The 16,398-nt window shown below is 41.4% G+C and overlaps 1 protein-coding gene across 3 annotated transcripts in view; it reads left to right on the top strand.

Annotated features, from left to right (window-relative positions):
- The window catches only part of AMOT (angiomotin), a 52,164-nt gene extending 36,260 nt beyond the window's left edge, over positions 1 to 15,904 (top strand). For all 3 annotated transcript variants that reach the window (XM_069942778.1, XM_069942780.1, XM_069942779.1), the window contains 7 exons: positions 1,976 to 2,121; positions 6,691 to 6,840; positions 9,790 to 9,980; positions 11,291 to 11,413; positions 12,138 to 12,370; positions 12,816 to 13,040; positions 13,442 to 15,904. In XM_069942778.1, coding sequence (XP_069798879.1) covers positions 1,976 to 2,121; positions 6,691 to 6,840; positions 9,790 to 9,980; positions 11,291 to 11,413; positions 12,138 to 12,370; positions 12,816 to 13,040; positions 13,442 to 13,539 — 1,166 coding nt within the window. In that variant the 3' untranslated portion in view covers positions 13,540 to 15,904. The remainder of the gene's footprint in view (positions 1 to 1,975; positions 2,122 to 6,690; positions 6,841 to 9,789; positions 9,981 to 11,290; positions 11,414 to 12,137; positions 12,371 to 12,815; positions 13,041 to 13,441) is intronic.
- Positions 15,905 to 16,398: the final 494 nt, after the last annotated feature.

Below are 16,398 nucleotides of genomic sequence, written 5' to 3'. Positions count from 1 at the left end.
CTCTTAGAGCTCATTACAAGTGGCAGGCTTTGCTGGAGCCTTGTTCACGTGTAAACCTTTGCCCTGATTCACCTTCCTCCCACGGCCTTGGTTCAGGAATGCAGCTTTACTGGTCGGTGACTGGGTGGTAATGGCTGCAGGGACTCTTGTTACCAGAACTTCTCATTAGTTATTGTTACCAGTCACTTACAATTTAGCAATGTCTGTAGTTTCCCCAGTCTCGTTCTGTCATAATCTCATCTGAAATTATTTTAATGGTTACCTCAGTGTCATGCTTCCTTGTAATTCCTTTCTCTATGACTTTCTCTTGTCCATCTGTCTAAAATCTCGTACAACGCATTGCAATGAAAAAAAATACTCTTCGATGAAATTGGCATTTGTTGAAAACTGAGGCTTCCTTCTCAGAATCCTGCGTATAACATCATATTTATAACAGTTTGTCCCCTGTAACGTATAAATGGCACAGGTAAAATAACTAACTAAAATATAACTAATATATTCTTTGATTCGTGTAAATAAACATCCATGAACTTGATCAATCAGTGTGTGGCTTACAAGATATTAGACGCTACTTTGTTGATCCAGAGGAAGGCCAAAAACCCTTGTAAGTCAGATGGCAATTGCCCCACAGCAGGGGGACAGTTTTTTTTCTCAGCTACAAGTATGAATATCGGAGTAAATGCCGTATCCTCTCAAATTGCTTGTTCAAATTACTGCTCACATTGCTTGAAAAATGTCCAAACAGAAGAAGTAAGTAGCGGCACTCACTCATAGGTTCTAGATGCTTTATTTTAACAAAAGCAGGTCACAGACAAATACAGTGCTATCCACAAGAAGAGCTACAAATCAATTCCAAATGATTCGTAGCTCTTCTTGTGGATTGCAATGTATTTGTCTGTGACCTGCCTTTGTTGAAATAAAGCATCTAGAACCTATGGGTGAGTGCCGCTTACTTCTTCTGTTTGGACTGATGAATTGTGACTGCAGCAGAGCACCCCCGATGGCGTGATGGACTGTGGGTTCTGCCTGCATAGCCCGTGTTTGCACATCCAGTGACTAGAGTGCCCGCTCACACACACACACACGTCTTACTGCTCTTACAGTAAAGAATCCCTATTTTTAAGGATGGTGAAACCTTTTCCTTAGATGTGGGGATATTGTCTCACAATGCTAAAAAAAAACAAAACCATGACACAGAACTAAACCCTACACTGTCCACACTTCTTACATCTTTTACTTTTTCCTTGCAAACTGATCAAATACTATTAGTATGTTGAATTTGAATAGCCCATACTGGATGCTGGAGTCATCACAAACCTTCATTGTACGTTTCATGCAGTATGATGGCATTTTCTTGGTGAAACTACACCCACATTTTGCCCTGTTAACAACTTGTGTTTCTGTCACTGATTTATGCCCTAGAGAGCTGTACAGAAATACACCCATCACTCCAGCAACGCCCAGATGTTTGTTGTGCGTAGCTGGGAATAGAGGGATGTGGGTGATGTTGCTTATAATTACTTTTTAACTGCATGAGTCAAAGGATTGGCACTAGCAATGAGGGAGCGACCGTAGGAACAATGACGGCAATTTAAAGATCGCTCTGCTGTCTGTAGCATAATATGAATATTATGTATTAGAGGTCAGGAAGCTGTCACTTGTAATATCTGAAGTTCATCTTTCCTATGGGGGAAGAGACATCATTCAGATAACCTAAGAAGGCTGTCACATGATTCACCATAATACATTGGCTCTGATTCTTTTTCCATACAGCATCACATGACTTTATGGTTCATCCATCTGTGATTTTAAATGTTCTTTATAGCCCCATACACAAATAGTATGTTAGGGCTTATCACAAGCTGTAGATTGGGGGTGGGGGAGGTCTTCATGTGGCACATAACTTCTGCTTTCTTATCTGTCTACGGTATTTCAGCTTTCAGAAGAATTTATGTTTTTATTTTTATCTTTGCAGATAAAGACCTGCAAAGAGAAAAGGAGAAGCTGGAAATGGAGTTATCCTCCTTGCGCTCCATGAATGAGGACCAAAGAAGGCATATTGAGATCCGAGACCAAGCCCTCAACAATGCTCAGGCCAAGGTGGTGAAGCTGGAAGAAGAAGTAAGTATAGACATTCTGTCGTGTTTGATATAGGTCTAGAATATGCATCCCCAAAATTATAATCTTGTATTTGTGGAACAGAGGTCCTCTTAAGCAGACCATACACATGAGATTATTACTGACCAGCAAATGTGTATGAACTAAATGATTAGTCAGGTGGATTTAAAAAAATAAGGCAACATTAACACGTCAGTATATTTTTAAGAATGAAACACGTGGTCAGCATTTTTTTTATCTCCACAATCCTCAAAATATCAACTGTAGTGCATCAGTATTGTGCTCCGTATTTTGTGGATCCACAAAAAAAAAGGGGGGGAGGGTGGTATAAAATGATGTCACTAGCGGTCCCAACCAGCCAGGAGCAGCTTACATGGTGATGTCACAGAATTGCGGATGGTTTTGCGGAGTGCAGTATGGTACAGACTACAACCAGTCCTATTTTACATTGTGGATCTGCAAAAATAGAGGATGTTTTAATTGCACCATATGAATTAAAGGATTACAAAGTACTCCGTATTCATGCATCTGCAAATACTGAGAATTTATGCAGACGTGTGGAAAAGGCCTAAGAGTCTTTTGTATTCAGAGAAGGTCAGCCAGTATTGGTGTCTGTGGCTTACTCCCCTCTGTCTATTCATGCACATGTCTGTAGAGCTGAATAGGTAAGTATATGGGATATCTGTAAAGTTAGCAGTCAGTCATGCGGGCATTCAGCTGATGGCTCTGTGTGTGGCCACTTTTAGCCTTTGGGCCAAGTTTGTGTAGTGGATACACGCCATTTATATATGGTAATTGTATGATGCTGATCAGCAGATGTCTTCGCACTCGGTCAGACCTTAGCAACATTTTTTTTAAATATATATATATTTATATATACACTACCGTTCAAAAGTTTGGGGTCACCCAAACAATTTTGTGTTTTCCATGAAAAGTCACACTTCTTCACCACCAAAAATTGTGAAATGAATAGAAAATAGAGTCAAGACATTGACAAGGTTAGAAATAATGAATTGTATGTGAAATAACATTGTTCTTACATCACACTTTGCTTTCGTCAGAGAATCCTCCTTTTGCAGCAATTCCAGCATTGCACACCTTTGGCATTCTAGCTGTTAATCTGTTGAGGTAAGCTGGAGAAATTGCCCCCCACGCTTCTAGAAGCAGCTCCCACAAGTTGGATTGGTTGGATGGGCACTTCTGGCGTACCATACGGTCAAGCTGCTCCCACAACAGCTCAATGGGGTTCAGATCTGGTGACTGCGCTGGCCACTCCATTACCTATGATAGAATACCAGCTGCCTGCTTCTGCTGTAAATAGTTCTTGCACAATTTGGAGGTGTGTTTAGGGTCATTGTCCTGTTGTAGGATGAAATTGGCTCCAATCAAGCGCTGTCCACTGGGTATGGCATGGCGTTGCAGAGTGATAGCCTTCCTTATTCAGAATCCCTTTTACCCTGTACAAATCTCCCACCTTACCAGCACCAAAGCAACCCCAGACCATCACATTACCTCCACCATGCTTAACAGATGGCGTCAGGCATTCTTGCAGCATCTTTTCATTTGTTCTGCGTCTTACAAACGTTCTTCTTTGTGATCCAAACACCTCAAACTTGGATTCATCCGTCCACAACACTTTTTTCTAGTCTTCCTCTGTCCAATGTCTGTGTTCTTTTGCCCATCTTAATCTTTTTCTTTTATTGACCAGTCTCAGATATGGCTTTTTCTTTGCCACTCTGCCCTGAAGCCCCAAATCCCGCAGCCGCCTCTTCACTGTAGATGTTGACACTGGTGTTTTGCAGGTACTATTTAATGAAGATGCCAGTTGGGGACCTGTGAGGCGTCTGTTTCTCAAACTAGAGACTCTAATGTGCTTATCTTCTTGCTTAGTTGTGCAACGCGGCCTCCCACTTCTTTTTCTACTCTGGTTAGAGCCTGTTTGTGCTGTCCTCTGAAGGGAGTAGTACACACCGTTGTAGGAAATCTTCAATTTCTTAGCAATTTCTCGCATGGAATAGCCTTCATTTCTAAGAACAAGAATAGACTGTCGAGTTTCAGATGAAAGTTCTCTTTTTCTGGCCATTTTGAGCGGTTAATTGACCCCACAAATGTGATGCTCCAGAAACACAATCTGCTCAAAGGAAGGTCAGTTTTGTAGCTTCTGTAACGAGCTAGACTGTTTTCAGATGTGTGAACGTGATTGCACAAGGGTTTTCTAATCATCAATTAGCCTTCTGAGCCAATGAGCAAACAGATTGTACCATTAGAACACTGGAGTGATAGTTGCTGGAAATGGGCCTCTATACACCTATGTAGATATTGCACCAAAAAACAGACATTTGCAGCTAGAATAGTCATTTACCACATTAGCAATGTATAGAGTGTATTTGTTTAAAGTTAGGACTAGTTTAAAGTTATCTTCATTGAAAAGTACAGTGCTTTTCCTTAAAAAATAAGGACATTTCAATGCGACCCCAAACTTTTGAACGGTAGTGTATATATATATATATATATATATATATATATATATATATATATATATATATATAATATATATATTCCTAATTCATGACTCCATGATGACGACATGGGTAAACAATTTTTAGGTTTGTACGCCTGAAATGTGGCTCCAGTCTACCACTAATCCTCTGCATACAGCTTTTCAGTCTTGGTTACTGGTCAGTAAAAACCCTGTGTCTCCTCACCCTGCACATTCCAGCCCAGTTTTACCTCTCATGCTTCTGTAAGTGGCTCAACATTCCCCAAACTCTCAGCCCCCCTGGCTCCTAATGATGCACAGATTGCCCGCTTTGACTTTAACCGCTTCATTTACCATTACATTCTGAACTGAGACTAGTTATACTATATACCCTGCTGAGAGTCTGGCCAGTGTCTGGGAAAGGAATTTTTAGTAAATGAAGATGGAACATTTTTTCTTTTACTTTCTGGAGAATATCAGGCACTTTGTAACATTCCTAAGAGACAGAGGAACGCTGCTGATCAGGCTGGAAGACCGGTGGAACGACCCACACTGCCGCTACTTAGTGTGCTCTAATGTTCACACTAAGCAAATCCCTTTTAACAGAATCTTATGGCTAAGCTTATAAAAAAAAAAAAGTACTGAACTTATTTTTTAGGCTTTAGCAGCATGATAGAATTATTGGGTACTGAGATATTGAACACATTTGTTTTTCCACTCAATTCATTTTAACCGTAATAAAGTGTCTTCATATAATAAAGCAGTGTAAGCTAAAGACTAGAATAAATTATTAGTGCATTGCCTAGTACTTCTGTTCTTTCTATGGCCTGCCTGCTAGTTGTGTGGTGCAATGCAGTAAGATTTGGTAGGACAAAGCTAATACAGAGGTATGTGGTACATGCACAATAATATATTGTTAAGGTTTACAAGGGTTAAAGGAGTTTAGTGGCAAGTTCTTGGCCATCTTCTCTGTTTTGCTGAATGTGATGACAATTATGACTCTGTGATGGACTGGTATCTCAGGCCAACATTATACCATAAAGAGGTATCCTGAGCAGCGAGTATTAACACAGGGGATTCCTCTCATAGTTCTGTCAAGTGCAATCTAAGAGAGACTGTGCCTGGCAAGGGCTTGGGATATACTAGATTCTTTACATACTAGAACTGTACCATAAAAGGCACCAGAGTGTAATGTTGGAACACCACTGCCGATTTCCATTACTCTATACATTCAGCTTTACATTTATGTCAGAATTCATCTTCTAAACATCTAAACATCTATTCCTGTAAGAGAAGAAAATGCTAAATAAATGAGAAGCGTTTGACTCAAAAAAGGGTCTTTTTTATAAATTTGTAGCATAGAGGGGTTTTCCCATTAACAACACTATCGTCTCTCCATCTCTGTCCACCTCTCTGTGTTGTTTGTGTGGAAAAAACCCTTTAAAGAAAACTTTCATGTCTTAAAAATGTTGTCAAACTGGTATAATGCTTTGCACAGGTCTTGTATATGATCTTATAAGTCATCTGTTAGGCCACTAATAGGAATTGGAATATCTGTATATCTTTAGTGATTAGCTTTTAGGTTTTACGCTTCCTTATCAGAGTGCTGTGATGTCCAGAGACCATGTGTCACCCTAGGCCCCAGCACAGTCTGGGTGGGTACGATGTAGTGCCTTCCCCAGGTAACCTATTTGTGGTATATGGATCAGATTTAGAGGAGAGCTGCAGTACCCCGGAACTAGCTTTTTTATATAGATGGATCTGGTCATCTGATTGTGGAGAGTAAAAGTAAACAATTCACTATATTTCTGGAGTCTGAGTCATGTGATGATTCCTTGTGGGTGTTTATGTGGCCATGATATGGTGGAGATAAATCACTGCCTGTTTCCACTGGTGTGAATTGAGCTATATTGGTGATATGGAAACAAGCGCACATTGAATAGCTAGAAATGGGCCAAAAACATTGAAACAGGGTTACTAAGATTTTATATAAAATCTGAGTGAATATGGAAGGCTGAAGGCCATTTAATGGTGAGACCCACACAGCACATAGGGAGCTTTGCTAATGCTGCACTTTCCATTTTTTTTTCTAGTTGAAGAAGAAGCAAGTTTATGTTGATAAAGTGGAAAAGATGCAGCAGGCCTTGGCTCAGCTTCAGGCTGCCTGTGAGAAGCGTGAACAACTGGAACATAGACTCCGCACCAGGCTGGAACGAGAACTGGAATCTCTGCGAATGCAACAGGTACCACTAGCTGGGATTTTATGATTTTATTGCCCTTTTCTATGCAACTTTTTTCCAGGAAAAGATGTTAGAAATTTCCCATTGAAAATGTGGTCTTGTCTGATTTTTCATGCTGTTGTCTGTAATGTGCTGGATCCTCTGATCCTGCCTGTACTCCGAAGGATGCCTAAGAACTGGAGCTGTAGTGATAGATCAGGTTCTTAGCATAAGTGCAGCACCAGAGACTCAAAACTCCTACTGCAGCAACACCAAAGACCGGCCACCTTCAGAAGGCAGTGGGTGGTCGGCAAGGGGTTAGTGGTGAGAAAACCCCTTTAAATGAAATCTACTAGATGAAAAATGCTCTGTACAGGACTGTAGATATGTAGTAAAGAAATAGGCCCAAGACTAAAGAGAATTGTCTCGCCAGCTTTTGTAGAGTCCTGGACTGGAGAACAGCTAAACACTTAAAGGGGAAGTTCCACAAAATTGAAAAACATCAAAACAATGAAAAAGTAAACTCGCCAGTTTCCATGCCGTTATTGCGCTGCTCCTGGGCTGCTGAAAATTATCTGGAAACTGGGTATGTCACGTTCCTGACACTTCCAGCTGCAATGTCACAACCCAGCTGAGTGGTTGCCCACTCAGCCAGTCAGTGACTGAGGCGGTGTCCTGGGTACCTGACATTGCAGCCAGAAGAGCTGCAGGACACTGGCCGCTATCAGCTGGACCAGAGAGCGGTACTACGGGGCATGAGGATAGGTACGTTTACTTTTGTTTATTTTTTCCCATACTCCCTGCCTGTCTGACTTTTTTCAATATGGTGGGACTTCTCCTTTAACCCCTTAACGACATTGGGCAGAACATTTAAACCCCACTGCCTGGGCCTTGGCGCAAATGGCGTAAATGTACGCCCTGCCGGAGTACCGAGCTATGGAGCGGGCTCAGGAGCTGAGCTCGCTCAATAGCAGGTGAGGACTGGCTGCTATCTGCAGCGATCGTACGGCCGCCCGCCATTAACCCCTTAAACGTTGCAGCATTTAAGTTTAAGTGACAGGAGCATCTCCTGTCACTTACCGATCGGGACCACCGCAGCATTTCTGCAGGGGTCCCGATCACATGGCCTGACTGCTGGAGGTCTCTTACCTTCCTCCGTGCAGTCTGGTCTTCACTCTTCTGATCAGAGGATCGCCAATAACACTGATCCCTGCTATGCTACGGATTAGCAGTGATCAGTGTATAGAATCCAATAAATGTATATAATAATTCCCTAAGGGGACTATAAAAGTGTAAAAAAAAGCCAATAAAAGTTTTTAAAAATGTCCTGAAGCCCCTCCCCCAATAAAAGTAAAAATCACCCCCCCTTCCCACATTATACATAAAACAAATAAAAATAATAAATTTAAATAACATATTAAATATCATAGTGTGCAAAATTGTCTGATTTATTAAAATTAAAAACAATATTATTCCCGCACGGTGAACGGTGTGAACAAAAAGCAGTACAAAAAATGCAGGGATTGCTTTTTTTTTTTATAAAATGTAATTTTATGTATAAAATTTTTTAATAAAAAGCAATTAATATGTCTGATCTAGAAAAAAATTTTACTAATAAAAAATAGACATCATGTTGCAAAAAATTATGCCCCATATGACCCCGTAGGGGAAAAAATATATGCGCTATAGGAGTTACAATAGGGCCATTTTAAATATACCTTTTTGCAAAAAAAAAGTTTTACTGCTAATAAAAATAGTAAAACATTAGAAAACCTAGTAAACATGCATTTCGCTGTGTTCAGACTGACCTATAGAGAAAATTTAAAATGTCAGTTTTACCATAAAGTGCATTGCGTAAACATGGATCTCCCCCCCCCCCCCCCAAACTTTGCGGAATCTGTTTTTTTTTTTTTTTTAACCCAAATTCATCCCATAGATAATATTTTGGGGGTTCCGTCATTCATTTTATGGCAGATTGAAAGGCTGCACTACAAAGTACACCTCCTCCTGAAAAAAACAAGCCCCCACATTATGAGTTATGGGTCTTAGAAGGCGAGGAGGAAACAACAAAGACGCAAAAGTGAAAATTGGCCCGGTCCTTAAGGGTTTAAAGGGAACCTGTCACATAACCATATCTAATCTATCAGCACCATGTTATGGCGCATGAATTGCTGAGCAGGATGATATATTCTTTTACCTGAGGTCTATTTTGGGCAAGCTCAAATAATGCTGGATATCTTGTTTGTGTGTGTGATACAAGCGGAGCCCAAGTCTGCCATGTGCACAAAAACCGTGTTATCAGTGTTTAGAAACGTGATGCTTAAAGCCACTGTCCAGCTTTTGTGTGTGGGTCTCCAGCTTTTCTGAATGTCCCTCTTTGTATTATGGTATTATCATAGTCCACATACATATTAAATATACATTGGCCTTCATATAGCAGACCAACAGACGCCCCAGGAATAGCCAGTATAAATTTAGTTCTTTCTTTGGCCCAAGCAAAGTGCTGTGTGTGCACATTACTCTGAGATTATTTGCACAGTCAGGTCATTGCAAACCCCCAGCCTTCCAAGAGTCCTGCAAAAGCTAGCAGAGGTGAACTGTGGTCAGCAGCTCCTGCAGAGAGTGAGCAAAACAATCGCCTTGTTTGTGTGTTGTGTCCAGAAAGAAAACTTAATCCCGCTCCCCTTGAGCTGCTTCTTCGAAGACCAGACTTGTCAGCTGGATTCACTGTATCTCGTATGCTTACATGTGATGAGTCTCTTCAATATATCAATGCTTCATTGTTCTGCTCTCCAATACATTATGCAACTATCTCTCCTGTATCCTGACCTATATTATAATATGTACATCCAAACTCTGATTTATCTATTTATCTATTTTTTTGCAGTCAGGAGTTAACAAATGTACGTGTGTAATAGAATTGATGTCTTTAATAATATTAAGTCATACTAAAGTTTATATCCTTTATTACAGCGCCAGGGAAACTCTCAGTCCACCAATGTTTCTGAGTATAACGCTGCTGCCCTCATGGAGCTACTTCGGGAGAAAGAGGAGAGAGTGTTGGCCCTTGAGGCAGACATGACCAAGTGGGAGCAGAAGTACTTGGAGGAGAGTGTTATGAGACAGTTTGCACTGGATGCTGCCGCTACTGTGGCTGCTCAGAGGTGACTATGAGTCAGATTTCGTGGGCTTGTGTCTGTGCTTGGTCAGTTTCTGGAATAGTTAGTAGATGTCAACTGGTAGAAGGCAGAGGTCTAGTAAGAAAACCTGAAAGCAATAAGAGAAATGGAGGACTAGTTGGAAATAAGTAAGTCTCTGGAAAATGTGCCAAAGGCCCTATGTATGACACTAGCCGTTCTGTGACATGGCCTTGTCATAGAACTGCCAGTGTCAGTGAAGTTTATCCCAGCCGGTACTGCAGTACCAGCCGGATGAACTTCATTTCTTTTTAATTAGGATGCAGGCGCATTCGGGTGTGCCCGCTTTCCAATTACCCATAGCAGACAATGTAAAGTGCGTCCTGAGCCGCACTTCACATTGTGTGTACTGTCAGTTTTGTGCAGCTGCTATTCAATGAATAGCGGCAGTACGAAACTGACATGTCGGTTTTAAGTGTGGCGACTAGGAATCCTGGCGCGAGTGTATACTATGTGTATACACTCCGGCTGAGATTCCATAAAAGTCAGTGCTATGTATTTATTCATTAATAATGGCTGGTGTTGCAATCTGCAACAATGGCCGTTATTAATTGAATAAATACATTGTGTGAACTTAGCCTAAAGCTGCATTTTCCATCTAAAATTCTCCTTTTTAAGTTGTGCCTTTTCCCGTTTCTACCATTAGGGAGGTTGTTATTCTCACACAGTGTAGCCTGCAAATCCCAGTCTGTGCTGATATAGTGAAAATGTGGCCAAGACCCTATAGAAGGTTCTTTGGTGTAGTGTGCATTCTCCTCTTATCTTATCTCCTGGCATATTCTTCTCAGGAGTGTGTTGGAATTTACTAGTTATTTCAGGGACATAGCTGTTTGAAGAGCTGAAAGTTGTAAAACGACATATCGGGAGTTCTGAGCCAGCTAGTGTAGGCTAATTACTCAGCCGTGTATGCTCTGGGTATGTGAAGTTTTATATATGTGTTTATAAATGCCAGACAACTCTTTATAATACTTGTTGCACCCCACCCCGGAAGTGTTGGCGCATTATACTTACGTGTTCGCTGTCGACCTTGGCCGCCATCTTGTGTCGACGACGTCATCTTCGGGAGGCCGGCCGAACCACTCCAGCCATCCCTCATGCCGTGCCACCTCTGCCGCATCATTAGCTGCTTAGCTGTGATTGGCTGAGCACAGTTATGCATGATTGGCAGAGGGGAACGGCTGGAGAGGTTTGGCCGGCCTCCCGAAGATGACGCACTACCCCTTTAATGGAAGCTATGTACGTTTGTTGACGTCAGTTTTTGTTACTTGTTGTTGCAGGGACACCGGCTCAATAAGCCATTCTCCCAGTGCAAGCTTTGATACCACGTTGGAGGCCCGTATCCAGAAAGAAGAGGAAGAGATACTTTTGGCTAATAGAAGATGTGTGGATATGGAGGGAAGGTGAGGTCTACAGGGAAGACATCTGGTAATACTGGAATAGTCATTGAATATCCTTTGGTTTAATTATCCTCAGCAAACATTTGACTTTTTAGAGACCACTAAGGTGCCTGGTGCTCTCTCCTCAACATGCTATTTTGCTAAACAAAAATAAACTGTAATACTGCTTATGGAAACAATATACACATACAGTAAGGGTGTGTTCACACACTGAATTTGACACAGGTTGCAAGTTTTCCCAACTTATTTTTAAGTCTGCATCATTTTCTTTTGGTTCTGTCAATAAAGATTTCTAGAAAAAGATATGGCCATTCTGCGTGAGCGGTCGTTGTTTAACACCTCCTTCTGCTGGAATTAATGAACATGAGGATTAATTCTGGCTGTAGGTAGTGTTAAACAACGGCCATTCACACATTGTTTGAACAGCCATAAAGGGGTTATCCAGCACTAGAAAAACATGGTCACTTTCTTTCAGAGACAGCACCTCATATTGTCTCTAGTTTGGATGGGGTTTTGTGACTCTGTTCTATTGAAGTCAATGGAGCTTAATTGCAAACCATACCTGAACTGGAGACAAGAGAGGGGCTGTCTCTGGAAGAATGTAGCCATGTTTTTGTAGCCCTGGATAAGCCCTTTAAAATGAACAGTTTTACAGTGTAGTATTTTAACCTCTGGAATGTTTAGTTTAAATGTAAAGACCTAAAGCGTCTCTTTTTATGCACACCAGGATAAAGACCCTCCATGCTCAGATAATTGAGAAGGATGCTATGATCAAGGTGCTTCAGCAACGCTCTCGTAAGGACCCCAGCAAGACAGATCAACAATCTTCAATGCGTCCCTCAAAGTCCCTTATGTCTATCTCAAATGCCGGCTCTGGGCTACTCACTCATTCTTCTACACTCAGCAGTACCCCCATCCTGGAAGAAAAGCGAGAGGACAAGAGCTGGAAGGGCAGCTTGGGTAAGATATAATGTTATATGAGGAACAGAATATTTGCATTGTCGTGTATCACCAGCTGCTGCTTGAGCATATTGGGGGACATTTATTGAGTCCGACATTTTCTGCGCCGGACCTTAAAATGTCCCCGCAGCTCCAGCACTACGGAGATTTATGTAGAAGCGGAGAGGCGGACTGCCTCTACATAAATCCCCTGGGCGCCGATGCGCACGGCAGAAAACCTACGCCAGCTGAGAGCTGGAGTGGGTTTTCTGCGAAACAATGATGAATCGCGCGGACTCTGAGTCCGCCCCCCCCCGTTTTGCCCCCTCCACACCCCCGGTGTACCCGGCGGAAAGTGCCTATTTGCGAATATTTTATTCGCAAATTTGCCATTTGCGAATAAAATCTTTCGCAAATGGCCACTTTCCGCCCAAAAATGTGTTTTATTTGTTTATTTTTTTTATAGGTGTTCTGCTAGGAACAGAATATCGCTCGGAGTCCATCTCATCCACTCCTTCACCTGTACTTCCATCCACACCCCAACTTTCTGGACATTCAAAGTCTGGTAGCAAAGACTGCTGCACACAAACAGATAGAAATAATGAGCAGAACAAAGCCCCTTCAGTCAGTGCATCTCCAGGCCCGGGGAGGCTGGCCACTCCGAGCCCTATGTATAGCTCTGAGAAAACAGGTAAATGTGAACCCCATAATGATTGATGTCTGTTATTATGGCAGCTACCAAAAAGGCTGTATAGTAATTCTTCATGCAAAGTCTTTTGCTCTCCATAGCCATTAATTCAAAAGATTTCAAATCTGAACGCGCCAGTAGATATATTTACAATAAAACAAAGTATATCCCCGCACATTTATTGCCTACTAGTGGGTGCAATACAAGGTAAAGGTATGCTCAAACACTGCTTAGAAAATACTTATCTACTATTCCCATTTTCTGTAACAATACCAAAGAGGAGAAAAGACAAATCCAGATATCCCAAGATTTAAAATAGTTAAAACACCCCTGTAAATAGCATTGATATTTTATAACTTTTGTTCCTTTTGTATTGAATTGAATTTCGTTCCTTTTCTACCCAGATACAGCCTTTCAATCCAGCACCTTGGATCAAAAAAATCCCATGCCGTCCCTGGGCCAAGATCTTACAGATGGGGAATTGGTGGAATATCTTATATGAGCAGGATATTTCTATTTTTTTTTTTTTTTTAACTATTATGGTATTTATAGGAAGATCTGCCCCAAACCTATTTATACATATTTGAAGATTTTTTTTCCAGCCTTGCAGACTTTTTATATTTGTAAATTACACGAATGCTTTTTGTACAGAACTGAAGGACCAGTAGTGTTGAAAGTAATCTATGAATCTTGGCGGAAAGCCTACGACCGATTTCTCTTTGTAGCCTAAAGCACATGGCCTATCTGCTGGCAGAGGACTTGGCATCCGGTTTTGTTGGAAGACTCTGGGGTGGGGGACACAATGGGCGGCCTTTTTGCCTTTTGAATGTGGAAAGAATTGAATAAACTCAGTTCTCCTGGCAGCAGCATACTTTCATGGTGCCATCCTGCTTTTTAAGAGAATGGAAATGTGTAATAACTTTTATATCCTGCAGTAGATGGTAAAATATAAAGAAAACCTATGATAAATAACCTTTGTTGGCAAAGGTGTTTATAAAGAGCATAACGGTGACTCCTCCAGGTGAGCATGACTGTTCCCTGTACTTCATCTAACATTCCAACATACTGAGTACAATGTGTATTTAATGCATTACCCCCTGCAGTGTTTTTATAATCTAGAATGTACGAACATTTATGCATCACTAAAGCACAGAAGATTAGTCAAATAAATGTTTAAAGAGGCATTTGCTGAACAATGTAAACAATTGGAATCTGAATGATCAAAAGTAAATGAAGTTTTTCACACTGACCCTTCGTTGCAGAAGGTGATAGTGCTGTAAGGCTGCTTTTAAAGGGGTAGTTCTGTTGGAGTGTAGGAGTTGGCATTACCATGATCTTTTGAATAAAAAAAAATATCTTGTCTGATACCGTGAAATTTATTAAACTCTTCTTACAAAAATGCCTAAACTAAATGCCAGCAACAGTTTAAGTATTACTGATGCATTTCTATCTAACATGTCAGTAAGTAAACTACAGTGCCAGTGAGGATCCGTTCTGTGGATCCCAAAATCTCTGTCCAACCGTTATGTATGGTTGGAAGTCATTATAACCTCTGGAAAAAGGTATGGGATCATAGACAATGTCACTCAACTGGTTTACTTTATAGCAAATACACAGATATATCAAAACAAGTGTTTAATAGCTTAACATTCTTTAAAGTGCATGTTTTTTTCCCTGATCAAGTAGAGGGGAAAATTATGAACAAACAAACAACACTATTGGTACTTTGCTCCTTTGTTTGTTTGTTTAATAATAATTTCCACCTTAAGTTTTCGGTGCCATTGAGATCTGGACTGTTTGCTGGACCCTGTAGCACACAGTGTGTGCATTGCCAGTGCTCCGTTAATTCTCTAATGGTTCTGCCGGACATTGCTTGGAAAAGTTTGGCAGCCCTGCACGTACTGTGCAGGCACAGTGCACACTATTTATTCCAGGGACAATTTTATCCATGTTCTTGGAATTGTTGGGGTCTCAGCGATTAGACCCCCACAGATGAGCCTGTTAACATGGGGATAACCCTTTAAGGTAATGATAGCCATCTTCCCTCTTCGGCAGACTTATTAAAGAGGCTCTGTTTGTTCAATAACTTTGGTGCATGTTTGGATTGCCTAGTCTGGGTTTAGACATCTTGCTTTGAGTTTTGATCATGACACTTGATGAATTACTTTGTCTACCCATATATTTTTCCTTTTCCTGTTATACCCTTTCTGTTCACTGTGCCATAGCCTGTCTATGAGAGGGTTCGTGCGCCTCCGCTCCTGCCGCTCCCCGTGCAAAGAATTGACATTCACATCTCTCCGCCGTGGAATACCGCCACGTTTACTCAGTGTGAACATACCCTTATCACCTGGCATTTTTCACTTTTTCCAGCACTTGTAAGGATGCAAATTATAAGTATATTTCATATTTTTCCCCATTAAGTGATTCCATCATTTTTCCTCTACCTGATCCTAAAAGACCTTCATTAAAATATATGTTGTCATGTATAAGAGGGATGTCTCTTGAAACTAAAATGTTAAGCTTTTAAATATTTTTTGTTATATCCTGCTGTGGTGAATCTATAACTTTTGTAATCCTGCAGTTAGTGCTTAAAGAGGACCTGTAACCCGGGATGACGGCACCAAGCCTGCCCGACCCTCCGATGGAGCACCGGATACCTACCCTCTTCTGCAAGTCCTGCTCCTGGAACCGGTCCCCGGACGGAGATATCGGCGCCGGAAGGCGCGCTGTATACTAATGGAACAGAGATTCTCTATGGGCATCAGACTCATCTCTGCTGAGTGCGCGCACGGCTTCTGACGGCAAGATCTCCGTCCCGGGACCTGGCCCTGGAGCAGGACTTGCAGGAAAGGGTAGGTATCCGGCGCTCCACGGGCAGGGGTGGGCTGGGGGGGGGGGGGTGTCGGGCGGGCTAGGCGCCGTGATCCCAGCTTATAGGTTCCCTTTAACCATCAAGACCTTCCAATGTGGGTTATTACAGAATACAGTCATAAGGATTGCCCTCCATTGCCTCTTGACAAGATACTTTCACGCACAAACGATATAGCCTGGATTATGTGTGTATTTAGTATGAGTTTTGTCCAGAAGCATGTTGCATCTTTTTGCCTGTCTGCATTAAATATTACAAGAATCTCCTATGTTTTACTTATGTAAAATTAAGATTTGGTGAATGTGTTCTATGTAAATGGCAAGATTTACTTGGTAAGTTATCTGTCATATTTAGTGGGTATCTATCAAGGTCTTTTTATGATGTGTAGGAAATAGGTATTTCTGCCTTTTCAAAGGTAAACCTAAGCAGCATGAAACAGAACTCTAATAGCCCCTGGCTAGGGTAGGATGCAGAGTATGGTTGGGTTTACTT

This window comes from Dendropsophus ebraccatus, chromosome 10 (genome assembly GCF_027789765.1).
Source record: "Dendropsophus ebraccatus isolate aDenEbr1 chromosome 10, aDenEbr1.pat, whole genome shotgun sequence".
Lineage (NCBI taxonomy): Eukaryota > Metazoa > Chordata > Amphibia > Anura > Hylidae > Dendropsophus > Dendropsophus ebraccatus.
This window is presented reverse-complemented; position numbering and strand designations above follow the sequence as displayed.